General features: G+C 38.6%; 1 protein-coding gene across 3 annotated transcripts in view; it reads left to right on the top strand.

The window, feature by feature from the left end:
- Positions 1 to 354: 354 nt before the first annotated feature.
- TAF4B (TATA-box binding protein associated factor 4b) overlaps positions 355 to 26,794 on the top strand; it is a 133,637-nt gene continuing 107,197 nt past the window's right edge. For all 3 annotated transcript variants that reach the window (XM_059139938.1, XM_059139939.1, XM_059139940.1), the window contains exons 1-6: positions 355 to 1,185; positions 16,826 to 16,971; positions 18,318 to 18,425; positions 21,694 to 21,855; positions 21,954 to 22,076; positions 25,704 to 25,793. In XM_059139938.1, the coding sequence (XP_058995921.1) occupies positions 843 to 1,185; positions 16,826 to 16,971; positions 18,318 to 18,425; positions 21,694 to 21,855; positions 21,954 to 22,076; positions 25,704 to 25,793 (972 nt within the window). In that variant the 5' untranslated portion in view covers positions 355 to 842. The remainder of the gene's footprint in view (positions 1,186 to 16,825; positions 16,972 to 18,317; positions 18,426 to 21,693; positions 21,856 to 21,953; positions 22,077 to 25,703; positions 25,794 to 26,794) is intronic.

Below are 26,794 nucleotides of genomic sequence, written 5' to 3'. Positions count from 1 at the left end.
GCAGAAAAACAGAGGAAGCGTGGTTTTGTCTGAGTTACCGTTCTCTGAAGCCAGTCCCCATTTTTTCCTCAAAGTAAAAACGTGTAGCAATCACACTCCTGGATTTTAAAGGAACATACCATTGGGGACACAAGGAGAGGAACCCGAATGTCGCAGTTTTCCAAGTGCAGTCTGCCCCTCCCACATGGTAGGTTTTTGGCAACTTGACCCTCCTTCCTCCTGAAGCCGGGGAAGAGTCTAACGCCCTCTGGAGCCGTCCCTAGTGACGTCACGAGCGCGATTCCAGTCTGTGGCCAATCACAGGGCCGGATTCCGGGGGAAGCCCGGGGTGGCGGCGGCGGCCTGTGCGCGTGCGCGAGGTCTCCGCGTGGCTATATAAACATGGCTGGCGTGGCCGCGCGGTGGGGCCATGCCGAGTGTGTGTAGGGGGCTTTGGGGCGCTCGGGTTTGTAGTTTTGAAGTTTCTGGCGGGGGAACTGGGGCGCAGAGCTTTGCTGGATGGTGGGAGCCGAAGTGACGCCCTCCGGGCTCTGCTGCTGCGGGACCCGATGCTGAGGCGCCGGGCTGAGCCGGCGCACGTGTGAGTGCTGCTGAGGAAGCGGCGAGCGGCCGAGCAGGTGTCGCTGCGGCCGGGGCCGCACGGACCAGAGTGAGGTGCGGGACGCGCGGGTCTCGGTGTCCAGCCGGCGCCCGTCACCGACTTCTGTGTCGCGGCCCCTGCGCCTCTCCCTAGCGATGCTGTGGAGCCGGAACTGCGCTGGAGTCGGCTGCCGCTTGTCAAGCCTACCCTAGCCTCTGTTCCCGGAACGGCAGCGTCGCAGCTGCCGCTGATCCACCTGGGGATGCCCGCGGGCCTCACGGAACCGGCCGGCGCCGCTCCTCCGGCCGGTGTGAGCGCCTCCGGGACCGTGACGATGGCCCCTTCTGGGACTCTGCCTGTCCGGGTGGAGAGCACCCCAGTGGCCTTGGGCGCCGTGACTAAGGCTCCTGCCAGTGTCTGCGTTGAGTCCACGGTGTCCCAGCCCCTGCGGTCCCCCGTGGGTACCCTGGTGACCAAAGTGGCTCCTGTCAGTGCTCTTCCTAAACTCAGCAGCGGCCCCCCGCTGCCTGCTCCTCAGATAGTCGCTGTGAAAGCCCCCAACACCACAACAATCCAGTTGCCTGCTAATTTGCAGCTTCCTCCAGGTATGTCGATCACCTTTTCCAGCTTACCTATCCGTCCAGCCAGCGGCGACACGGGAAACGTCGCAGCTCTGGATTGTGCTTTCTTGCTGGTAGTTCCAAAACAAAACAAAACAAGAAAAAAAAAAAAACTCAGCTAAGAGAACCTTTCATAATCGACTTTGCAGGGCAGTGGTTTGGCTTTACAATTCATATAGCCTCTTTGAATCATTACTGCATAGTTCTTTCCATATTTAAGGAAAGAATTTCTTCACCCAAGTGACACAGTAAACGCTGGAGCAGTATATTCAGGAGGGCCTTTGAGGCACTAGCTCGTAGGTGCGAGAAGGTAGAATATAGCTAAAGTTTTTATTTTTACGTGGAGAAGAGACCAATTTATATAACCACACGCTTAGATAGCCATATTTTTCAAAAAAGTTTAAGAAGTTCTTGTGTGTTAAGACTGAAGGAAGATTTTTAATTTAAGCAAGCTAAAATAATTTCACTGCTTTTCTAGTACCAGAAATGAATAATGCTGCTTTCTGCACAGTCTTGAGATGTGTGATGATTGTAATTTTCAGTTAGAAGAATACCTGTCTTAAGGGAGCGGTGCCAAAGTTGATAGATCAGAGACATGGGGTTACATTGGAAGCGGGGGTGTGATGCTACAGTTGATGAGTCTGTGACTACTTTTTATCTGGGGGTTTACATGTTTGGGCTGTTTTTCATGGTTTATGCAAAGATTTTGCTTTGTGATTATTCAGAATTTGTAAAATTTGAGTGTTCTACCTCCTTTCTTAACTCAGCTGAAAGTGTCTTGGAATTCCAGTGGGGAAAAAAGGCACAAATCACATTCTTTGGAGTGAACTCTATACTCCTGATTATATCGTCTCCTATTTATTTTGCTTAGCAGTAATTGGAACTCAGACCCGCAAAGATGGTAAAGAAGTGAAACATTGGATTCAAGATTTTAGTATCCCCCAGCAAAATGATAGGGGCTTTTTTGTAGCTAATGTTCTGATTGATCATGAAAATTGTGGAAAGATTATGTTTTTTACTTTTGATGAAATTCAGTTTTTTATGGTACAGGACGTACACACACTTGAGGCTGTGATGTATATGCCACTGGATACATTTTCTGACAGTTCTGAATTGTCAACCTACTATAAAGTAGTTATGAATGTGTTTGAATGAAATCATCTCCTAATTTGGTAAAAATTAAATTCCTGTCTAGTCACTGAAGATTGTTTAGAAACAATTTAAAAAGTATTAAAATAGAAAAATTATCAAGAGTAAAAACTTGAGGGGGGCGCCTGGGTGGCTCAGTGGGTTAAAACCTCTGCCTTCAGCTCAGGGTCCTGGGACCAATCCCCGCATGGGGCTCTCTGCCTGCTTCCCTTCCTCTCTCTCTGCCTCATTGTGATCTCTGTATCAAATAATTAAATAAAATCTTTAAAAACAAAAGAGTAAAAACTTGGTAAGTGAGAACTGATCACTAATCGAAGGCATACTGTGGTATACACTTTTTATATATTATTTATATATTTTGTTGGTCATAATAGGTAACAAAATGAGAAAGGTCTCTAAGGGCAAATAACTTGCCCAATGCTAGACACCTCATAGGTGTCAGAGGTAATTTGAATCCAGGTTTGTATATTCTTTATACAATGCTGTGCTTACCACTTGGTGTGTGTGTGGTACCGGGGCTAAATGGTGACAGAGAATTTTAGAACCTAATCTTTTGTATGCAAAGAAACCAAAACTGAAACTTGCCAGAGTTATACAGCTGCAAACCAGGACCACATTCTAGGTGTGCACTACACTAAAACATTTTAGATAATTGACCATGGAAAAATTTACAGGAGCAAGGAGATAAATTGCCTTTAGGAATTGTTACAGAGGAGGTGAGGAGGTGCTTTGAAGAGCAGCTTTTGGGAATATCTCAATTGACATATGGCAGACGACCATACTAACTTTTGTGCTTTCATTGATGGACAATAAGGTAACGAGTAGTTGAAGAATAAAATGGAAACACTGATTAAAGTAACTTTAAAAAAATTATAAGTCTTGTACTGTTTATTTTATATCCTGAGGATTAGCAACTGATTACTTAGGGATGCTTAAATCACATAGAAGTCAGCTTTGCTTTTTCAAGATAATGAATACTTTAAGTATTTGATTTCTTCTTACTTAAGAATTTCCTCAATGAAAAAAAGTGGTTTTCAAAAATATAGATACGCAGCACAAGTTTTTTCTAGGGAGCAGGGACTGGAAATAAAAAGGGGGCGTCATTGTGAAGAAATGAAAGAAGCTATAGCAAAGCTCTGAAAATTACTCTGTCGAATGTTTTCGGTAATCTCTTTCATCTTCTCAGTCTTCTCTTTTATGAACATGTGGGATTTGGTGCAAGACTGCGGTTCTTTCTGTTTGTGGTATTCTGTGTCTCTTCTATCACTTGTTTGAGAAAGATGATCAAGGTTTGGTTGCTTCTGCTAAATCATAAACTGGTAGCTTCTGATGGTCGTACTGTACAGAAGTCTGTGAAAGTTACTTGTAAAATGGTTCAGGTCTTTTTTGTCAACTCTTTTCATGCTGAGGCATGGCATAGGATTTTGGATCTTTTTTTTTTTTTTTTTTTTTTTTTTTTTTAGGATTTTGGATCTTTCTCAAATTCCTGAACCAGTTCCTGGATAAGTTAGCAGTTCTTGTTTTCACCCTGGCTTTATCAAAAGGATATTGTGTGAAGATAGGGACTCTGTTGCTAACTTTATTACCCAGGGTTTATTAAGTTCCTTGCTCAGAGAGGGCACCTGAGTAATTGAATGCACACATTAGTGTATGTGGAGAAAGAAGAGGACAGTAGGGCTGCAGCCCCCAAGGGATTCCAAGGGCCTTTACACATATCAGTGCATTTTATTTTTAATTTCTTCGCTCATTCTGCTTACAAAAGTGGCATATGTTCATGTAAAAGAAAAAAAGCATTACTGAAATATAATATACCCCCTTCACCAGATTTATTGCTATTAACAGTATTGTCCTTTTCATGTTAGTACCTATAAATCTTCCTCATTTTTTAAAAAAGATTTTATTTATTTATTTGACACAGAGAGAGAGTACAAGTAGGCAGAGAGGCAGGCGGAGAGAAAGGGGGAAGCAGGCTCCCCGCTGAGCAGAGAGCCCGACGTGGGGCTCCATCCCAGGACCCTGAGACCATGACCTGAGCTGAAGGCAGAGGCTTAACCCACTGAGCCACCGAGGCACCCCTTCCTCATTTTTTAAGTCGCTTAGTAGTCCACTGTATCAGTGTACCATCATGTTTTGACCACCTTGCTGTTCTTTGCATTGATACTGTTTGCACTACTTTCTGTTACGATGCTATAATAAACATCTTTGTGTATTTTTGTGCAGTTTTATAAATGTATTTTCTATAGGATGAATTGCTGGAAGTGGAATTACTGTTTCAAAAGATAATCTTTTCAGAGGATTACCAAATTCTGTCCCCAAATGATCATTTAAATGCATAATCAATGATGTTCATACTTGATTTTAATAAGCTACCTGTGGGGTTGCATGGGTGGCTCAGTTGGGTCATGATCCCAGGGTCCTTTCTGCTTAGTGTGGAGCCTCCTTCTCCCTCTTCCTCTGCCTGCTTGTGCTATCTCTCTCTGTCAAATATATAAATGAAATCTCTTTTAAAAAAAGATTAAAAAGATAAAAAGCTATCTGTAGAATCTAATACGTAATTTTCCAGACTTGACATTCATTAACAGTAAGAGGAGTCCTATAATGAGTGGAGAGAGATAGACTTCAAATGTAGAGAAATGTGGGTGGATGATAATGTTATACAGATTTGTTACTTACTGAATAATTATGCCTGAGAGGCTCTTGTTAGTTTGTGAAGTAAAGTAAGTATGCAATATACAGGAGCTGGGAAGGTTTAGTTCAGGACAGGTGTAGTTCAGAGTTGGGACTAGGTAGGTGTGCTAATCAAAGGGACTTGGTGGTTTAGCCTTTTGTGGAAAGCAGTGAAGTATAGCAATAAAGAGCAGAATATTGGCCAACAGACCTGGCTATGAATCCCAGCTCTACCACTTAATAAGTTTGTGATTTGGGTCAAGTTTATTAAACTCATCCTCAATGTCAGTTTTATTATGTCTAAAATGGGATCATACCTTCTTCATAGAAATAGCATATGGGTTAACTAAGAATATAAGTCTGCATGTCATAGAACTCTAAAGAATACCATTTGTGGAATACAGAGTTGCGTAGCAGGCATGTCTGAATATTTAAGGTACCTGTATAACATTGGCTAGCTGTAGGTACTCTGGTTGCTATTTATCTAATGTGTATTGGCATCCACCAAATTCACTATAATTTATTTTTTAAAAGATTTTATTATAATTTAAAAGGATGGATTTTGAAATAACCTCAATGTCTATATGCCTCCACTTTTTTATGTCTGTTACACAAAATTTGGAAAGTACAGAAAAATTGCCCCAAATATTTGGAGTGTATCTTTTAGTTTCCTTTTTTATATAAACTTTATGGAGCTATAATTTTTTACTAGTGTGCTTATTTAAAAAAAAAACCATTTACAGTAAGTTTTGAAAACTGACAAAGGTATAGCCACCACTCCAAGATAAGGAGAACATTTCACTACCCCAAAGTTTAGTTTCTTTGGGGGGGGGAAATGTATGGATGCTTCCTTTATTTATTTATTTATTTATTTATTTATTTATTTTTACATAACTGAGATTCTATTATTTAATTTCTGTATCCTTGTTTTTCACTTGCCATTATACAGTGACAGTTTTGTGTGTTCTAACCTCAAAAGCTTAATTTTAAGGGGTGCATAATCCATTATTTAATATTTTCTCTATTTGTTCATTTAGATTGCTTATGCCTTTTTGTTTAAAAAATTACTTGTAAATAAAAGTAAACAGATGTTTTTGTATTTAGATTGTGGTGTGTGTCTTGATTATTTTCTTGGGACAGATAACAAATTCCAAGAATTTTGGAATTTCTGGATCAAGGAAATATGAGTGTTTTAAAGTTATATATTTTTTAAACTACACATACATTTCAGTGCTAACTGTATACGAGGTTCTATGTTCAGTTCCATGGATACAGTGGAAAATAAGGTAGACACAGTACCTCTCCTGGAAATTAAAGAGATTTTGAGAATTTCCTTAGTTTAATTTTTCTCCAACAACATTATTTTCGTAAACTGAGGCATACATATGTAAAAACAAATTTGGCAAGTTAAAAAGGAGGTAAAAATTACCTGAAAACATGTGATCCTACTTTTAAAAGATGAAATTTAATAAAGTTAATGGAAGTTCTGTTTTGACAAAATCCACTGTGTAAATGGGGAGTAGAGAAGATGTGTCATAAGGGATAGTAGAATCTGGGATAAAAACTTTCTGATTGATTTTAAGTTTTTCTTTTTTAAAAAAATAAGGATTTTATTTATTTATTTGACAGGGAAAGGGAGATAGCAAGAGAGAGCAAAAGCAGAGGGAGCAGCAGGCAGACAGAGAGGAAGAAGCAGGCTCCTTGCTGAGCAGAGAGCCCAACTTGGGGCTCCATCCCAGGATTCTGGGATCATGATCGAAGTACAGACTGCAGACACTTAATCAACTGAGTCACCCACGCGCCCCTTAAGTTTTTCTTTTATTCACTCAAAGAATTATTAGAATGAGAGAAAAAGAAATTTAAGTGACTTTAAGCTCAGTAAGGGGAACTATGATATAAAAAATTAAAGGAATTGGGGCCTTGGTGCCTGATCAAGAAAACAACTTTGAGTATGTTTGTCTGCCTTTAAGTGTTTAAAGGACTGCCTGTGGAGATGAAAGTAGGCTTATTTTGTGTGCTTGCACAAGGGACCTATCTGTGAATATTATGGGAAGAATAATTTTTTGGTTCTGTATTAAGTAATAACTTTGTATTTCTACTCTACTTGAGGGGGGGTGAAATTTGTACATCTCCACCGACTTAACCCTAGACTTCAGTAGAGACTAGAAGGGTACCATTTAGGCAATTACGTGTAGGTATTCAATTATAATAGGTGAATTCTGAAAGTTTTTTGGCTCTTAGATTTGTGTGATCCTTTCAGGGTCAGTATTTACCAATGCTAGGAAGTTGGACAAATCAGAACCACCATCCAGATCAACTTGTGGCCAAGACAAAATAAGAAAGACGTAGCAGTTCACTGGGCAGATGAGTAGAGTAATATGTTAAATTATGTACCAAGTAGAGAGAGAGCACTGGACCACTTTACACTTTAACATCTTAATATTTTTAGAGGAAACATGCTCTGTATCCTAATGTATGATTGCTTTCTTTCAACATGTCTGTAGGATAAGTAGGCAAACTGATTATTCTTTTATGATTGGAAAATGAGTCAGTTTATCAGGATTTGATTTAGAGAGATGTGGTAGCTGGTTTTCAGTTTCAGTTTCCTTTATATGTTTATGAGTGCTTTTCACTAAGTTGCTCTTTAGAGCTGGGCCTTGGGGATAGATAAACACTTCAGTTAAAAGAGCATTGACTAGATGAGCTTTTGTTATTTTATTCTCAGTATTATCTTCAACTATTCTAGTAGTACTTCCTACTGAAGTTTTGAGTATTTCGTTGAAGAAAAGGTTGGATTGTGGACCTTTTGGTATTAATAAGAGTTATTACTACTATTGATAACTTTAAAATTCAAAAGCCTGCTTGGAAGTATTGTATCATTTAATCCTGTTAATGATCATGGAAGGTAGGAAGTCTCTTGATCCACTAATATGGGGTGTCTTAACATTTATTTAGATCTTTAATTTCTTTCAACAGCATTTTGTAGTTTCCAGAGTATTGGTATTGTACTTATTTTGTTAAATTTATCAGTATATTATTTTTTTGGCGCTATTGTAAATGAAATTGTTTTCTTTGTTTCGTGTAATCATTCATTGCAAATGTATAAAAATACAGCAGATTTTTTACATTGATTCTGTATCTTGCCACCTAACTGAACTTACTAGTTTTAATAGTTTTTTCATGGGTTAGGATTTCAACATAGAAGATCGTATAATATGTGAATAGGTAGTTTAGCTTCTCTCTTTGAATGCCTTTTATTTCATTTTCTTGCTGAATTGCCCTGGTTAGAACTCTCAGAACAATGTTGAATGGAAGTAGTGATTGCAAGCATTCTTGTCTCATTTCTCATCACAGGTATCTTGTCTTACTCCTCATCTTAAGGGGAAAGCATTTAGTCTTTCATCATTACATGCAGTGTTAAGTGTGAGGTTTTTTCAAATCTCTTTTACCAGGTTGAGGAAGTTTGCTTTTATTCCTGTTTTGTTGAGTGTTTTCATCATGAAGAAAAGAGGTGTTAGATTTTGTCAAATGCCTTTTCTGCATCTGTTGAGATGATATAGAGCTTTTGTCCTATATTGATACGCTGTTTTACAGTAATGTTTGTGTGTTAGACCAGCCTTCCACACTGAGATAAATATTTCTTGATGAAGTATAACACTTTTTTTGTGCTGCTGTATTCACTTTGCTAGTACTTTGTTGGGACTTTCTGCACCTATAGTTATAAGGCCTATTGGTCTCTAGTTTTTTTGTGATGTCTTACGTGGTTTTGGTATCAGGTTACTACTGATCTTACAAAATGAGTTGATACATGTTCTCTTCTATTTTGGAAGAGTTTATGAATGATTAGTATTAATTTTTCTTTGGATGTTTGGTAGAATTCACCAGTGAAGCCATCTGGACCTGGGCTTATCTTGCAGATACTTTTTATTTTTATTTTTTTAAAGATTTTATTTATTTATTTGACAGAGAGAAATCACAAGTAGATGGAGAGGCAGGCAGAGAGAGAGAGAGAGGGAAGCAGGCTCTCTGCTGAGCAGAGAGCCCGATGCGGGACTTGATCCCAGGACTCTGAGATCATGACCTGAGCCGAAGGCAGCGGCTTAACCCACTGAGCCACCCAGGCGCCCTTGCAGATACTTTTTTGATAAGTAATTCAAATCATTTGTTAGAGACCTCTTCAGGTTGCCCATTTTCTTTTCCTTTTTTTTTTTTTTTAATTTTATTTATTAGAGAACAAGAGAGCACAAGTGGTGATACAGAGGGAGTAGGAGAAGCAGGCTCCCTGGTTAGCAGGGAGCTTGATGCGGGGCTCCATCCCAGAACTCTGGGATCATGACTTGAGCCGAGGCAGATGCTTAACCGACTGAGCCACACAGGCATGCCGAGACTGCCTATTTTCTTGAGTCAGTTATAGTAGTTTTTTGTTTTTAGGAATTTGTCCATTTCATATAAGTCATTTAATTTATTGGTTTATAATTATTCATAGTATTATTCTCCTATTATCCTAGTAATGTCCCTTTTTTCATTCCTGGTTTTAGTAAATTGAGCATTCTTTTTTCTTAGTCAGTCTGGAAAAGGTTTTTAAGTTTTGTGGGTCTTTTCCCAGAACCAGTTTTTATTTTTATTTTTCTCAATTGTTTTTTATACTGTCTATTTACCTCTGCTCTAATCTTTATTAATTTTTCATCTGCTTCCTTTAGTTTTTATTTTGCTCTTTTCCTCCAGTATCTTAAGATGGAAGTTTAAGTTATTGATTTGAATCTTCCTTTTTTTTTTTTAAACAGTAGGCTCCACACCTAGTGGAGCTTAAACTCATGACACTGAGATCAAGACTTGAGCTAAGATCAAGAGTAAGATGCTTAACTAACTGAGCTACCTAGGTGCCCCTTGAATGTTCCTTTTTAAGAGAGGGAGGGAGCAGTGTTGGGGGAAGGGCATAGGAAGTGGGAGAGAGAGAGAATCTTAAGCGGGATCCATGCCCAGCACAGAGCCCAGTAATGCAGGGCTTGATTGATCTTGTGACTCTGAGATCATGACTAAGCCAAATCAAGTGTTGGGATGCTTAACTTATAGAGCCATCCAGGCACTCCCCATTTTAAATTCTGCCATTTGTAACTGTAAATGTCCCTCTAAGCTCTGCTTTATCTGCATTTCCTAAATTTTTGTTTATTATGTCTTCATTTTCACTCATTTCAAGGTATTTTCCAATTTCCCTTGTGGTTTCTTCACTGACAAATGACTACTTAGGAGTAACTAATTTCTAAGTATTAGTGAGTTCCCCTAATTTCTTTTTGTTGTTGATTTCAAATTTCATTCCAGTATAGTTGGAGACGATACATTGTATAATTTCAGTCTTTTAAAATTTACCGGGGCTTGTTTTATGTTCTAGCATGTGGTCTATCCTGAGAATGTTCCATGTGCACTTGAGAATGTTGTTATTGGGTGGAGTGTTCTATAGATGTGTTTTAGGTTTGTTTGGTTTATGTATTGTTAAAGTATTTGATTTCCTTGTTAATCTTTTATGTAGTTCTCTATGCTTTGTTGAAATGGGGTATTTAAGTATCTCAATTATTATCGTTAAATTTCTGTTTTTCCCTTCCTTTATGTCAGCTTTTGCTTTGTATATTTTGGGCTGTTTTTTGTTGCATATATGTTTATAATTGTTAATATTCCTGATCTATTGGATGTTTTATCAATTATAAAATGCCAACTTTTTTTTTTTAAAGGTTTTATTTATTTATTTGACAGAGATCACAAGTAGGCAGAGAGGCAGGCAGAGAGAGAGGAGGAAACAGGCTCCCTGCTGAGCAGAGATCCCGATGCGGGGCTTGATCCCAGGACCCTGGGATCATAACCTGAGCCGAAGGCAGAGGCTTTAACCCACTGAGCCACCCAGGTGCCCCTCAAATGCCAACTGTTTATCTCTAGTAACACTTTTGATTATTTCGTTTGATATTAGTATAGACATGCTAGCTTTCTTATGGTTGCTGTTCAATGATATGTCATTTACTTTCAACTTTGTTTTATATGAGTCTAAAGTGTGTATTCTGTAGGTAGCATATAGTTGGATCTTAACCTTTTTTTGGTCTGGTTTGGCACTTTTGCCTTTTATTGGATTATTTAATCCATTAATTTGTAATGTTACTTAATATAGTTAGGACTAGGTCCGCCATTTATTTTTGTTTCTACATATCCTCTCCTTTTTGTTCCTCTATTCCTTTTTTCCTGCTTTCCTTTGTATTAAGTGAATATTTTCAGGCGCCTGGGTGGCTCAGTGGGTTAAGCCGCTGCCTTCGGCTCAGGTCATGATCTCAGGGTCCTGGGATCGAATCCCGCATCAGGCTCTCTGCTCGGCAGGGAGCCTGCTTCCCTCTCTCTCTCTCTCTGCCTGCCTCTCCGTCTACTAGTGATTTCTCTCTGTCAAATAAATAAATAAAATCTTCCGGGCGCCTGGGTGGCTCAGTGGGTTAAGCCTCTGCCTTCGGCTCGGGTCATGATCTCGGGGTCCTGGGATCGAGTCCCGCATCGGGCTCTCTGCTCATCGGAAAGCCTGCTTCCCTCTCTCTCTCTGCCTGCCTCTCCATCTACTTGTGATTTCTCTGTGTGTCAAATAAATAAATAAAATCTTTAAAAAAAAAATAAAAATAAATAAAATCTTTAAAAAAAAATAAGTGAATATTTTCTAGAGTGATGCTTTGTTTTCTTTTTTTTTTTTTTTTAAAGATTTTATTTATTTATTTGACAGAGAGAGATCACAAGTAGGCAGAGAGGCAGGCAGAGAGAGAGAGAGAGAGGAGGAAGCAGGCTCCCTGCTGAGCAGAGAGCCCGATGCGGGACTCGATCCCAGGACCCTGAGATCATGACCTGAGCCGAAGGCAGTGGCTTAACCCATTGAGCCACCCAGGCGCCCCCCTTTCTGTTGTTATTCACAAATATATTACATTTTGATGTTATGGGTCCAAATCTGTAATTATATACATGGTTTTCTATACAATTTTTTAAAAGATTTTACTTATTCATCTGACAGAGAGAGAGAGACAGTGAGAGAAGGAAAATGAGCAGGAGGAGTGGGAAAGGGAGAAGCAGGCTTCCCACTGAGCAGGGAGCCCCATGTGGGGCTTGATCCCAGGACCCCAGGATCATGACCTTAGCCAAAGGCAGATGCCCAATGACTGAGCCACCCAGGTGCCCCTACAATTTTTTAAAAGAAATTAAGAGAAGAAAACAGAATAGGTATATATATTGTCAAATTATATAATTACCTTTACCAGTGCCCTTTCTCATTTTCATGTGAATTTGAATTACTTTCTAGGATCACTTCTTTTGAGCTGGACAACTTTATTTAGTATTTCTTATATGATGTGTCTGCTGGCTAACCAATCCACTCAGTTTTTATCTGGGAATGTCTTGTTTTGTTTTGTTTTGTTAAGATTTTACTTATTTATTTGACAGAGAAAGAAAAGGGGGGAGTGAGAGGGAGGAGGAGAAGCAGGCTCCCTGCTGAGCAGAGAGAACAACGTGGAGCTTGATCCCAGGAGCCTGGGATCATGACCAGGTCAAAGGCAGACACATAACTGACTGAGCCACCCAGGTGCCCTTATCTGGGAATGTCCTTCCTTTGCCTTCAATTTTGAGAGATATTTTTAATGAGTATCTGATTGTTGGTTGATTTTTTTTTTTTTTTTTTTTTTTTTTTTTTGCTTTTCAGCAAGTGGAATATGTCATTTCACTGCTTCCTGGCCTCCATTGTTTCTGATGAGAGGTCAGCTGTTAATCCTATTGGGGTTCTCTTGTAAATAGCAAGTCATTTTTGGCTTGTTGTTCTCAAGATTTTATTAGTCAAACATTTTTATTATGAAGTGTCTTGGTGTAGATCTCTTTAAATGTGTTAGAATTTGTTGAGCTATTTGGACATCTAGATTATTCTTTGTCAAATTTGGTGAGTTGTCAGCCATTAATTCTTTGAATACTTTTTTGTTTCTTTATCTTTCCCTTTCTCTTTCTCTTCTCCTCCCTATTTGGTACTCACATTATGCCTGTGTTGCTGTGCATTTCAGTGGTACACATTTTTCTGAGGCTGTGTTCATTTTTCTTTTCTTTTCTTTTTTTTAAAAAGATTTTATTTATTTATTTGATAGAGATCACAAGTAGGCAGAGAGGCAGGTAGAGCGGGGTGGGGAAGCAGGCTCCCTGTTGAGCAGAGAGCCTGATGTGGGGCTTGATCCCAGCACCCTGAGATCTTGACCTGAGCTGAAGGCAGAGGCTTAACCCACTCAGCCACCTGGGTAACCGTCTTCATTCTTTTTTCTCCCCATTCTTCGGATTTAAAAATCTCTGTTGATATATCTTCACACTCACTGATATTCTTCTCGTTTGATTTCACAGTTGAATCCCCCAGTGGATTTTTTTGTTAACTGTATTTTTTAACTGTAGAAGTTATTTGGTTTTAATAATAGCTGTCTTTTTAAAAAATATATATTTATTTATTTGACAGAGAGAGAGATCACAAGTAGGCAGAGAGGTAGGCAGAGAGCTGGCGGGGGGGAGGGGGAGCAGGCTCCCTGCTCAGCAGGCCTCTATCACAGGACCCTGAGATCACGACCTGAGCCGAAGAGGCTTAACCCACTGAGCCATCCAGGCACCCAATAATATCTATCTTTCTAGCAATACTCTCTGTTTGATGATATCATACCTTCCTTCACTTGTTTAAGCATAGTCTCCTTTAATCTTTTGAACATATTTATAATGTTTACTTTGAAGTTTTGTTGTTAGATCAGACAGCCAGTCCTTCTCAGGTTGTTTTTGTTGCCTGCCCTTTTCCCTATGTGTCATACTTTTCTTTCTCTTTGCATGTTGTGTAACTTGTTATTCAAAACTAACATATTGGGGCACCTGGGTGGCTCAGTTGGCTAAGTGTCTGCTTTGGCTCAGGTCATGATCTCAGGGTCCTGGGATGGGGCATTGGACTCCCTGCTCAGTGGGGAGTCTGCTTCTCTTTCTCCTTCTGTCCCCCTTCAAAAATGAATAGATAAAATCTTCAAAAACTTTAATATATTGCAACAACTCTGGATACTGCCCCATGTTCCCATGAGTGTATTATTGTTGTTTGCTTTTTTTTTTTTTTTTTTTTTTTTTTTTTTTTTTTTTTTTTTAATATCTGACTACTTTATTCTGGTGAAGTATTTTTTTCCCCACAGTGGGTACCCTTTGATGTTGCTCCTCAGAGGGCACAACCTTGGGCATAAGCTCAACCACCCTGGAATAACAGGGCTCTCTTTTGACTTTCTCTGATTTCTCTGTTCAAAGTTGTGTGTCTCTCTTGGTATCACAGCCAGGTATTAGGCTGTACTTTTGCAATCCAATTACCCTATTGCTTTCAGCAATGCCATAGGGCCCAACTTGCTCCATAGTCTGATCCAATTAAATTTAGGCTCCTTTACAGGGATAATTTTTGAGGTTATTGTTTGAGGTTTGCTCTGACATCAAGAGGGCCCTTCTTACTTGTTTTTCTGGTTTTCTCTGATAAACTAGCATTGGGCCTATGGCTTAGCTTGTATCTGTCATGAAGCTACCATCCTTATTTTAATTGTTTTGTTGTATTTGAGAGTTCTCTTACCTTTGAGCTTCCCCACTGTGTTGAAATAAACAGTCAGCTTCCTTACAGAGATATTTGGAGCAGGCATCAGGACTGTGGAATGCTTCTTTATGGGCAGTATCCCTGCTTTAAGAGTGGGGTACTGGGCTACCACCTTCTTGTCTTTATCTGCTTACTTCTTCCAACATGGAACCTCCATCCTACAAAAAAACTGAGGTGAGGGAGAGTGGGGTCCAGAAACTTTTAGTGTGCCATCTGTGAGGTACCACCTTCCCTTTATGAGTGGAGATGAGTAAAAGAAGCCTAGAAATCTTTGGATGCACTTGTCTCAAATTTGTCCTCTGCTGTATGTATCTCAGTGTGGGGGAGATCAGAAATGCTGGTGGCCTGTTCCTCCCAGAGAGATACCATAGCCCTCAACTGGGAGCTTGGAGGAGAGGCTCTTTGTTTGCCACACTCTCTGATCTGAGAAGGGAAAGGGAGTAAGTCATGGTTCCGATGCCACTCTCTCTGGCTGTGCTTACTTAGTTTTAATAAATCCTCTTTAATAACAGTAGTCATTTTCTATATGCCTTCAGGCAATTTCCAAAGACTTTAAATGGTTGTTTTTAAAAATAATTTTCACCAGTTATGTTTCCTTTGCTGGGGAGCAGGTTTGTTGAGCTCTTCATGCTTCCATTCTGGAAATGGAACTTCAGCTATGGATATTCTTATTTGCACCTCCTACTGACATGGACAAGAATTTCTTTAGATTAGAAATACTGGGTTAAAGAGCGTGCAAATGGGAATCAATTTGGCACAGTCTTGTAAAGTTGAACAAAGCAATTGTACCAAAATTATATTACCATCATCAAGATGGTAGAGTTCCTGTTGCTGCACATCTAACACTTCATATTGTCATTGGACTAATTAATTTGTCTGTCTAGGTAGATACAAAGTGATACCTCACTGTGGTATTAATTTACTTTTCCTTGTCATTGCCATCTGTGTTTTGTTGGCCTTTTGGATATTTGTCCTTTGAACATAAGTGAACTAAAATTTTCTCCCATTTCGTCTTCTGTTTTTTTTTTTTTTTAACCTGATAGTGTCTTCTGCTAAACAAAAGTTTTTTTTTTTTTAATTTTATTTATTTATTTGACAGAGATCACAAGTAGGCAGAGAGGCAGGCAGAGAGAGAGAGAGAGAGAAGCAGGCTCCCTGCTGAGCAGAGAGCCCGATGCGGGACTCGATCCCAGGACCCTGAGATCATGACCTGAGCCGAAGGCAGCGGCTTAACCCACTGAGCCACCCAGGCGCCCTACCTTTGTATTCTTTTTTTTTTTGTTTTTTTTAAAAGATTTTATTTATTTTTTTGACAGACAGAAATCACAAGCAGGCAGAGAGACAGGCAGAGAGAGGGGGGGAAGCAGGCTCCCTGCTGAGCAGAGAGCCCGATGCGGGGCTCGATCCCAGGACCCTGGAATCATAACCTGAGCCGAAGGCAGAGGCTTTAACCCACTGAGCCACCCAGGCGCCCCCTTACCTTTGTATTCTTAATGCCCTTGGGGTTTTGTGTGTGGTTTGAAACTTTTAACCTTTTTCATATAGATAACTTATTGACACAGTGTTATTTATTGAATAGTTGTTCTTTTTCTCACTAATCTGCAGTGCCTTCTAGGAGAAATTGATATGACATATCTGAAAGAGTCTGTTTTGGAATTCTCCAGTTTATTCCATTGGTTACTTTGTGTAGTCTGGTTCTATTACCATACCATCTTACTGTTTTATAGTTTGATGTCATGAAGGAAAAGCGTTTGGCTTCTTTTAAGTAGCTTTGAGTGAAAACATTTTTTCCATATTGAGTGAAAACGTAATGATTAGTATACATGGAGTTCAGTATGTATTAATCACTTTTTCAGAGCATTTTACAGCATTGAAAGAAATGATCAGAGCACAAAATATATGATTGTTTCGGGTGCCTGGGTGGCTCAGTGGGTTAAGCCACTGCCTTCGGCTCAGGTCATGATCTCAGGGTCCTGGGACCCAGTCCCGCATCGGGCTCTCTGCTCAGCAGGGAGCCTGCTTCCTCCTCTCTTTCTCTGCCTGCCTCTCTGCCTACTTGTGATTTCTCTCTGTCGAATAAATAAATAAAATCTTTAAAGATATATATATATATATATATGATTGTTTCATTTATTAGCTTAGAAGTCCTGTTTTGTTTTCTTTTAACTCTAGGAACAGTTTTGATCAAAAGTAACAGTGGCCAGTTGATGTTGGTATCTCCTCAGCAAGCTGTGACAAGAGCAGAGACAACTACTAACGTGACTTCAAGGCCAGCTGTACCAGCAAATACTCATACAGTCAAAATCTGTACAATGCCGGTAATATTTCTTAGGTTTTAAAAAAATTCTCCTTAATTTTTCAGCTATTTTCTTCATATAAATGTGTATGTATTTGTCAAAAATAATAGATTCTGCTCAACTTTTTGAATTAAGCCACTTTTTTTTTAAGATTTTATTTATTTATTTGACAGAGATCACAAGTAGGCAGAGAGGTAGGCGGGGGTTGTTGGGTGCTGTGGAGGCAGGCTCCCTGCTGAGCAAAGAGCCTAATGCTGGGCTCCATCCCAGAACCCTGGGATCATGAGCTGAGTCGAAGGCAGAGGCTTTAACCCACTGAGCCACCTAAGCACCCCGATTAAGCCACTTTCTTTAAACATGTTAATTAAGGTGTTTAGTTTTGTCGTTTGGTAATTGCTAAAATAATAATGATTCAGTCTTCATATTCAAAGATTTTATCAAGGGAATAATCAGGGGAATGTTCAGTGGGCTATTTGTATCTCTGAATGGAAAGAAAATAATCATTCTGTTTCAATTTTAGTTTGTGGTAAAATATTAACACTACAGTTTATAGTATTCATTTTTATATATATCTTACAGGACTGATTTTTTAAGAAATTCAGAAATCTGTAATATTTCATTAGTTGGTGGTGTTAGTACATACATGATAATTTTTCCAGATAAAATTTATCTTGTGTGTCAGGTTAAAAAAATTTTTTTTACACAAAAAAAGGAAAGAAAAAGAAAAAATACAATAAACAAAAAAAATTCAGTAAAAAATTTTAATGTTATCTTTCTCAGTAAAATAAATGCTGACTATAGTATAACATTTTCTTGACAAGTCAGGCTCATCCTAAGGAAGGATTGCATAGTATCCTGTGGTAATATTCTTTGGTAATTCTGTCCACTTCCCCTGCTAGCCCACATTTTATGCTTTCCTAGTATTTGGTTCCAGGTTCCTGACTATTTTCTCTGTTACTGTTATCGTTCAGTGACAGCTGCTCCTTTCCTTTCTATTTTGCTTTATCAGCTGCTGTGAGTTGAGAATATAGATTTTTGTTTATAATTAGATGATAAATAAGAATACATTTATCTTGTCTAGAAGCCAAAGAATAAAGTTCAAGATTTTAATGTTAAAATACTGTGATATTTATTTGTTAAATCATTTGCCACTTTAGGAGTACGAAATGGGTGTCAGTTGGCCAGTTGATCAGTTAGTTAGGTTCATAGTGGTGAATGTGCTTAAAATCTATAAGGTTGTAAAGCCAGTTATAACAAAGAAGTTTGCTATGGTGAAGTGTTTTAATGTTTAATGTTTTTCTGCAGCACTGATTGATTTAAAATTATTAATGCTGATGACTATTCTCTCTCCTCTCTCCCTCTTCCAGAATTCTAGTTCACAGTTAATTAAGAAAGTGGCAGTGGCACCTGTTAAAAAATTGGCACAAATAGGAACTACTGTGGTAACCACTGTTCCAAAGCCTTCCTCAGTACAAGTAAGTTGTGACTGACTTGTGTTCATGCATGCACTGGTTTTTTGTCTCATCATCTTTCTCTGAGTTGCCACAATGACCATGTGACCTTGAAGAAAGCAAGTTAGTGATACTTGGTGACACTTACCAAAGTGGGAACTATTGGAGGTGTGGAAAACACAAGATAAAGATGGTGTATATTCTTAAAATATCAGTTTTATTTGAATGTACTAAATTAATACAAATGCATCTAATAACCATATGTCAGTGTGTCTAGAAGCAGTTGCTGGGATAGAATTTTGGCATAGGAGGTATTTATTAGTTATTAATATCTGTGGAAGGGAAGGAGAGTAAGACTTGGAATTAGATGCAGGCCCAGTAAGCCGCTGCCAACTAGGTGGGGGAAATATGGCCTGTCAGAGTTGTTCTACCGTGTACCAGCATTGGTCAGCTGGGCCTTAATTCGCTCTCTGTGATAAGTCACTGGTTGTCAACTCCACAGGGAGAGTTGTGCTGTTGGGCAAGGTAATTCTCTGTAGGTGAAACAAACTCTGAAAGAATTGGATCTGACATAATAGCGTTCCCAACAGCTGAGACAGCACAGATTTCCTTTTAATGGCCTATCATGGTTTAATTCTTGTGTCCCTGGGATCTACTTCCTGAACCATGTTAGAGACCAGATCTTTTGGGATTCCAGTGGGTTTCTTCCTTGGGGAAACAAAGAGGAGGAGGTACTAGGATAAACTACAGTCCCCACCACTGTGGCTGATAGTCATCATGTCCTTCCTTCACTATCCTATTCTATTCATTCTAGATTCCCTCCAATCTCAATAACTCTGTTGGTCTTGGTAACTTAACTGGTAGTGTGACCAGACCTTCATCCCTGAGAGATCTGAGGTCCTAATCCCCATGCTTTCTTGACGCAAGAGTTATTGGACTTGTCCACTGGTCATACAATTGGGCAAGGAAATGCCAGCAGGTGCTTAACTGGATCACCTAGTTTCATTCACCACACATACTCTTCTCTTCTCAGTCTTTATTGTGTAATAGCAACCCTACCTATTCTAGATGTCAGGTCACTTACCCCTGCCACAATAATGATTCTTACAGTTGTTCCCTGGACGCTAGGAACCTGAAGTACCCAGGAGGCATTCATCCATTCATGGATGATTTCCATTCATCCCTCTGCTCCTCTATTGCTTGGTGTATTTGTCCTATTGGAGACAGTACCATAAAGAATTTCTTGATACAGTTTACACTGAGTCTTGGAGGATGGAATTCCATCTTCCTTTAATACTGAGTTTGCACCTCACCTGTGCCCTCTACAGGCTGTTCTGATACTTTGTAGGCTGCCAGCTTTTAAGTCACACCCCCCAGACATTCATCATCAGTGCCAGTGTGGTCTTTCAAAGCATGGAAATAGAATGGGCTGGGCTATAATATCAGGAGTTATGTTTGAGTTTAAGATGGTCCACCCGTTACTGCAGTAGGATTATGTAGGTAGAGTAGACTGGGGTTGTGTGCCTCCCTGTGCCTCTTAAGAGGAAGAGTTGGCATGGAAGCTGCAGGTATCTGGTAAGGTACAGCTAATAGCTGTATTAGAAAGAGTGATGAAGGGGCACCTGGGTGGCTCACTGGGTTAAGCCTCTGCCTTCAGCTCAGGTCATGATCTCAGGGTCTTGGGTTCGAGCCTCACATCAGGCTCTCTGCTTTGTGGGGAGCCTGCTTCCCCCTCTGTCTCTTCCTGCCTCTCTTCCTCCTTGTGATCTCTCTGTCAAATGCTTCCTCTCTTCACAAAAAATAGGATGCTTTTTCTGAGCTCACATTTCATTGACCCTTATTTTGCTTCATAAGGGAGAGGAACTTTGAGGTTCCCTGAGGAACGCTTCCCGTTGGTCCAGAAAGGTAATCATAGTCACTAGCTAAAGTTTTAGATTATGCTTTCTTTAATAGTAGTTTAAGGGGTTAATGGCAGAGGTTAATATAGACTCACTGAAGAAAGAGTATTTAATTACTATAGGTTAACCTGAAAAAATTTATTTGACAGTCTCCAAAAGGATTCAGGGAAACTGCACAGTAGTTTTACTTGGAGAGCAAGACTAAAGCTAGGAATAGGAAGGTGACTCATTTTCATTGTTGCCTTGAGATCTACTTTAATAATAGTTCACTGACTTAGGTACAATTTTTAATTTTACCTTTTTTGCTTAACATTTCATCATTCTAGTTTTCATCATTAATCCGTGTTTTTTCTTTCTCCCATTTTTACCCTTAAAGCATGCTTCATCTAATATAGGCTCCAGTCTTTCTAAAGTGGGAAATTTTGGTGTACATTTGCACTTATTTTGACTGTTAGCAAAGGAAATATTCTCAAAGGTGATTGCAACCTGACCTTTTTGTGTTGTAGGCCTCTAGTATACAAATATTTAAAATCATGGTGCAATTTCAGTTTTCTGAGTCATTTGTAAATTCTGTTGTCTCCCCCATCACCTTCAAACTTTACCCATGTTCTTTAATTTTCAGTGTTTGTTCTAAAATAAGATTTTTGCTTTAACCTCAGGGTTGTCTAAATTTTTGCCTGACTTGTGATTTCATGTATTAAACTTTTTATCCTGCAGGTGGTGCTATAATCACACCTCATTTCAATAGAAGGTGGAAGACCTAACCAAAATTCTTGTCAGTGTGAAAATAAGATATCAAAGTTTGTAATATTCATTATGCTTACTCTGATAGTCTACATAAAAGCAGCTTATCTGAATATAAGATGATCAGTAGATCTCTCTGCTTTATACTTAAGAAAAAGCATAAAATTGTGGAATAGAATATTCTATATTTTCATATAAAGACTTATTATTTCAAATTCTTTTTAGAGAATTATTAATAATGTGTTTTGAGGACCATGCTCTTGGTACTGTTTTTCAGAAACAACCCTAGGAGAATAGGGAGGTACCATTTCTATCCTTGTTTTTTTACAGAATCAGAGGATTAGCAAGATTAAGTAACTTGCTTGAGGTCAACACTCAATAGGTGTCAGGGAAAAGTAGGTAGGTAGATATGTTGGCTAATTGAACATAAAAGAAAAAGATAAAGTAGGTAGGGTAGATGAGAATGAAACCCAGATCTACTGAAATCCAGAGCTCTTACAACAGTGTTCCAATGCCTTAGACTAGTAGAGCATAACATGAAAGCAAAGATATCAAGATCCATTTGTAGCCTGGTAAGTGGGAAGTGAGGCACCTGCTGTGGTCCAGTTCATAGTAATACATATCTAAATGTGCACTACTTTTAATTTCAGTCTGTAGCTGTGCCAACAAATGTTGTCACAGTTACTCCTGTAAAGCCGTTGAATTCTGTAACTGCCTTGAAGCCTTCAACTTTGGGAGCATCAGCTGCCCCCTCAAATGAGCCCAGTCTCAAAGCAGAGAACTCAGCAGCAGCTCAGACAAGTCTTTCTCCGGTAAGCTCTCCTCTCCATCTTCCATGAATATGTCTCTTTACAAATTTTCTTGAATTCTGTTTTCCAGCTAACATTTGTGTTTGTATTTCTCTATTTAGGCGATGCTAGAAAACGTGAAGAAATGTAAGAACTTCCTTGCAATGTTAATAAAACTAGCATGTAGTGGATCACAGTCCCCAGAAATGGGGCAGAATGTAAAGAAACTGGTGGAACAACTTTTGGTAAGTTAGTATTATGAAAGCTTAAATTCTGTAAGAATTTGTAGAACATGTTTTAAATGGAACTTATCTTTAAATGAGGTTTATTATAGATGGATTTTTTGGGATAAGCTTTTGCTTTTTAATATGTAATGATAATAAATCTGAAACAAGTAAATCTATTACATTACTTGTATATGCCGTAGCTTAAAAAGGGCCTTGGGGAAGGGTGCCTGGATGGCTCAGTTGGTTGAGTGTCTGACTCTTGAATTTGGCTCAGATCATGATCTCAGAGCCCTGGTATCAAGCCCCATGTCAGGCTTCATGCTTAGCAGGGTGTCTGTTTGAGGATTCTCTCTCTCCCTCTGCCACTCCACATGTACTCTTTCTCTCTGAAACAAATTTTAAAAATCTTAAAAAAAAAAAAAAAAAAAAAAGCCTTGGACAGAAAGTTGATTCTTTGGTCAAATAAAATATTGTTAATAGAATTGCGAATGCCAGAAAGCCAGGCTGTGGACAAATGATGAAATTCAGTTCTCTAAGTCCAAACAACATGCTTTGTAACCTGTGGAAGTAAGTGAACTTTCTTAAGTTTTAGTTTCCTTTTCTGTAAGATGAGCGGAGTAATAAATATAATGATCTTTGTGTCCCAAGTTCCAAGATGCTGTGTTTTTTAGCTATTAAATTATACATCAATCACTTCTTATATCCTCTTTCAGGTAAATTGCTTAGGTACATTAAAGCAGATGAAGGTGGAAATTAGCAAATGTTGCATATTCTATGCTTAAGAAATATGCTGAGGGTGTAATTGACAAACACAGTTTTGGGTTTTTTTAAGTACTAAAATCTACACATTTCTCTGACTGTATAATGAGAATTTTGTGTATTTTTTGTATATAAATGATCACTTTTTCCCAGCAGAAAATGTGTATATTTCAAATACTGCACTGGAAAACAAATATAATTTATAAATATATATTTTTTAAGATTTTATTTATTTATTTGACAGAGAGAGATCACAAGTAGGCAGAGTGGCAGGTCGAGAGAGAGGAGGAAGCAGGCTCCTCGATGAGCAGAGAGCCCGATGCAGGGCTCGATCCCAGGACCCTGAGATCATGACCTGAGCCGAAGGCAGAGGCTTTAAAACCACAAGCCACCCAGGCACCTTTAATTTATAAATATTAAAACATCTTTACTACTGTTTTTTGTGCTACCTATAATTTGTTAGAAATAGAGCACATTTAAAATGGTTAGTTTTCCACTTGGGATAACTATTTTAGATATTTAAAATTATAAGTCCTATAAGTAAATTTTTAACTTAACTTCCAAGCATTTTTTAAAATTTCGGTTAACTTGGGTTGCCTGGGTGGCTCAGTTGGGTTGGACAACTGCCTTCGGCTCAGGTCATGATCCTGGAGTCCCGGGATCGAGTCCCACATCGGGCTCCCAGCTCCATGGGGAGTCTGCTTCTCCCTCTGACCTTCTCGCTCATGTTCTCTCTCACTGTCTCTCTCTCAAATAAATAAATAAAATCTTAAAAAATAAATAAATAAAATTTCGGTTAACTTAAATTTTTAACTTTTGATTGAAGTATATTTAACATAAATATTATATTACTGTCAGGTGTAGAATATGGTGATTTAGTAATTATTAACATTACAAAATATGGCATAAGCATAGTTACCATCTGTCACTGTAAAAAGTCATTACAATATTGTTGGCTATATTTCCTAAGCTGTACTTTTTATCCCTCTGATTTTCTTATTTTATAACTAGAAGTTTGCCCTTCTTTAACCACTCACCTATTTTGCTCATCTCCCTACTCCACTCCCCAATTTGTGCTCTGTGTTGTATCTTTTTGTTTGTATGATTTTTTTAAAAGTTCTACATATATTTGAAATCTTAGAGTATTTGTCTTTCTCTGTCTGACTTATTTCACTTAGCCTAATACCCTCTAAGTCCATCCATGTTGTGAATGGCAAGATCTCATTCTATTTTATGGCTGAGTAATATTTCATTGTATGCATATACCACATCTTCTTTATCTACTCATCTATTAATGGACACTTAGGTTGCTTTCATGTCTTGGCTATTGTAAACAGTGCTGCTGTAAACATAGGAATGCATATATCTTTACAAATCAGTGTTTTTGTTTTCTTTGGGTAAATAACCCAGAAGTAAAATTACTGGATCGTGTGTTATTTCAATTTAAAAAATTTTGAGAAACCTTCATACTGTTTTCCACGGTGACTACACCAATTTATATTCCTACCAACAGTTACTTTTCTCTACAATCCTTGCCAACACTGGTTATTTCTTATCCTTTTGGTATTAGCCATTTTGACTGGTGTGAGGTAATATATCATTGTGGTTTTTATTTTCATTTCCCTGATGATTAGTAATGTTGAGCATCTTTTCATTTGTCTTTTGGCCATCCTAAGTTTTCTTCAGAAATACATCTGTTCAGGTCCTCAGTCTGTTGTTAATCAGATTATTTTTGGTAATTGAGTTCTATGAATTTATTTTGGATCTTAACCCTTTATCAGATATGTCATTTGCGAACTCTTCTCCCTATTCAGTAAGTTGCCTTTTTGTTTTGTTGATCGTTTCCTTTATTCTGCAGAAGCTTTTCAGTTTGATGTAGTCTCAATGGTTTATTTTTGCTTTTATTTCCTTTGCCTAAGAAGGCATATCCAGAAAAATACTGCTAAGGCTAATATCCAGGGGTTACTACCTGTGTTTTCTTCTAGGACGTTTATAGTTTCAGGCCTCACATTTAGGCCCTTAATCCATTTTGAGTTGATTTGGGGGTATGGTTTAAGGAAGTTGTCCAGTTTCATTCTTATGCATACAGCTGTCCAATTTTCACAACACCCTTTATTGAAGAGACTATCTTTTCCCCATTGTATGTTCTCACCTTCTTTGTTGTAGATTAATTGACCATAAAGTTGTGGGTTTATTTCTTAGCTCTCGATTCTGTTCCATTGATCTCTGTGTCTGTTTTGTGTCAGTACCATACTGTTTTGTTTTTTTTTAAAGATTTTATTTATTTTTCAGAGACAGAGGGAGAGAGCGCGAGCGAGCACAGGCAGACAGAGAGGCAGGCAGAGGGAGAAGCAGGCTCCCTGCCAAGCAAGGAGCCCATTGTGGGACTCGATCCCAGGACGCTGGGATCATGACCTGAGCCGAAGGCAGCTGCTTAACCAACTGAGCCACCCAGGCGTCCCAGTACCATACTGTTTTGATTATTATAGCTTTGTAATAGAATTTGAATTCTGGAAATGTGACACCTCCAGCTTTGTTATTGCTTTGGCTATTCAGAGTCTTTTGTGGTTCCCCACAAATTTTGGGATTATTTGTTCTAGCTCTGTGAAAAATGCTGTTGGTATTTTGATAGGGATTGCATTGAAACTGTAGATTTCTTTGGGTAGTATGGACATCTTAATAGTATTAATTCTTTCAGTGCATGAACACAGTGTATGGTTCCATTTATTTATGGTCTTTTCAGTTTCTTTCATTAGTGTCTTAACAGTTTTCACAGTATAGGTAGGTCTTTTACCTGCTTACATCAATCATGAGATAATAAACATACCTTTCCTCTGTTAAAATATTTGTAAACCTAAAAGTATTTTTCTTTCTCCTGTTCCTCAGGATGCAAAAATTGAAGCAGAAGAATTTACTAGACAACTGTATATTGAACTCAAGTCTTCACCTCAGCCTCATCTAGTTCCTTTTCTTAAGGTAAAGTTATGTGTTACTTTGAAGAAATTATTTGAGTTAGATTTCCTTAAAATAAATTTTAAAAATAATTGGAATCCTTAATATTTCAATATGATAGCTATGTGAAGATACTAACCGTGGAGGAGAAAGCTCTCAAATGTTGCAATCTGTTAAGAATGTTCATAGTTCATATTCTTTAGATTGAAACACTTTGGGAAAACAAAACCAGCTTCTCATTCATGAACATAACATAATGATTATATTGGTAAAGCTTACATCTTCAAAGGCTTGACTTTTCCTTTAAAATAGGGTCTTCTCTTTTGTGCTAATGACTCATCTTCTCCTAGAAATAATAAATCAAATAGTGCCAGATTTGGTGGGAAAGCTGTTATTCTTAAAAAATTGACTTATGGGGCACCTGGGTGACTCAGAGGGTTAGGCCTCTGCTTTTAGCTCGGGTCCTGGTCTCAGGGTCCTGGGATGAGCCCTGCATCGTGCTCTCTGCTTGGTGGGGAGCCTGGTTCCCCTCTCTCTCTCTGTCTGCCTCTCTGCCTACTTGTGATCTCTGTCAAATAAATAAATAAAATCTTTTAAAAAATTGACTTATGTTGTTAGTAAGCATATTCTTTTCTAAGATTTGTTGAATTAAATAGAATTTTGATGTGAAACAGTAATTTGATAACAAGAGACTATAAAAATAGATTTTTTTGGATACTCAGAAGCTGAAGAGGAATCAAGTTGAAATTTTAAATGTCATTAAAGAACTGGAATTACAATGAACCACAGAATTATCCCATAAATTTTGAAATAATGGAACGAGGAGTGGCCATTAGAAATATTTGTTTTAGGGGCGCTTAGACTCTTGGTTTTGGCTCTGGTTGTGATCTCAGGGTTGTAAGATTGAGCCCTCGGTCGGGCTCAGTGTGGAGTGCACTCAAGATTCTCTCTCCCTCTCCCTCTGCCGCTCCTGCTCATACTTGCTCTCTCGGTCTTTCTCTGTCCCCCAAATAAGTAAATATTTC

This window comes from Mustela lutreola, chromosome 11 (assembly GCF_030435805.1).
Source record: "Mustela lutreola isolate mMusLut2 chromosome 11, mMusLut2.pri, whole genome shotgun sequence".
Taxonomy (NCBI): domain Eukaryota; kingdom Metazoa; phylum Chordata; class Mammalia; order Carnivora; family Mustelidae; genus Mustela; species Mustela lutreola.
This window is presented reverse-complemented; position numbering and strand designations above follow the sequence as displayed.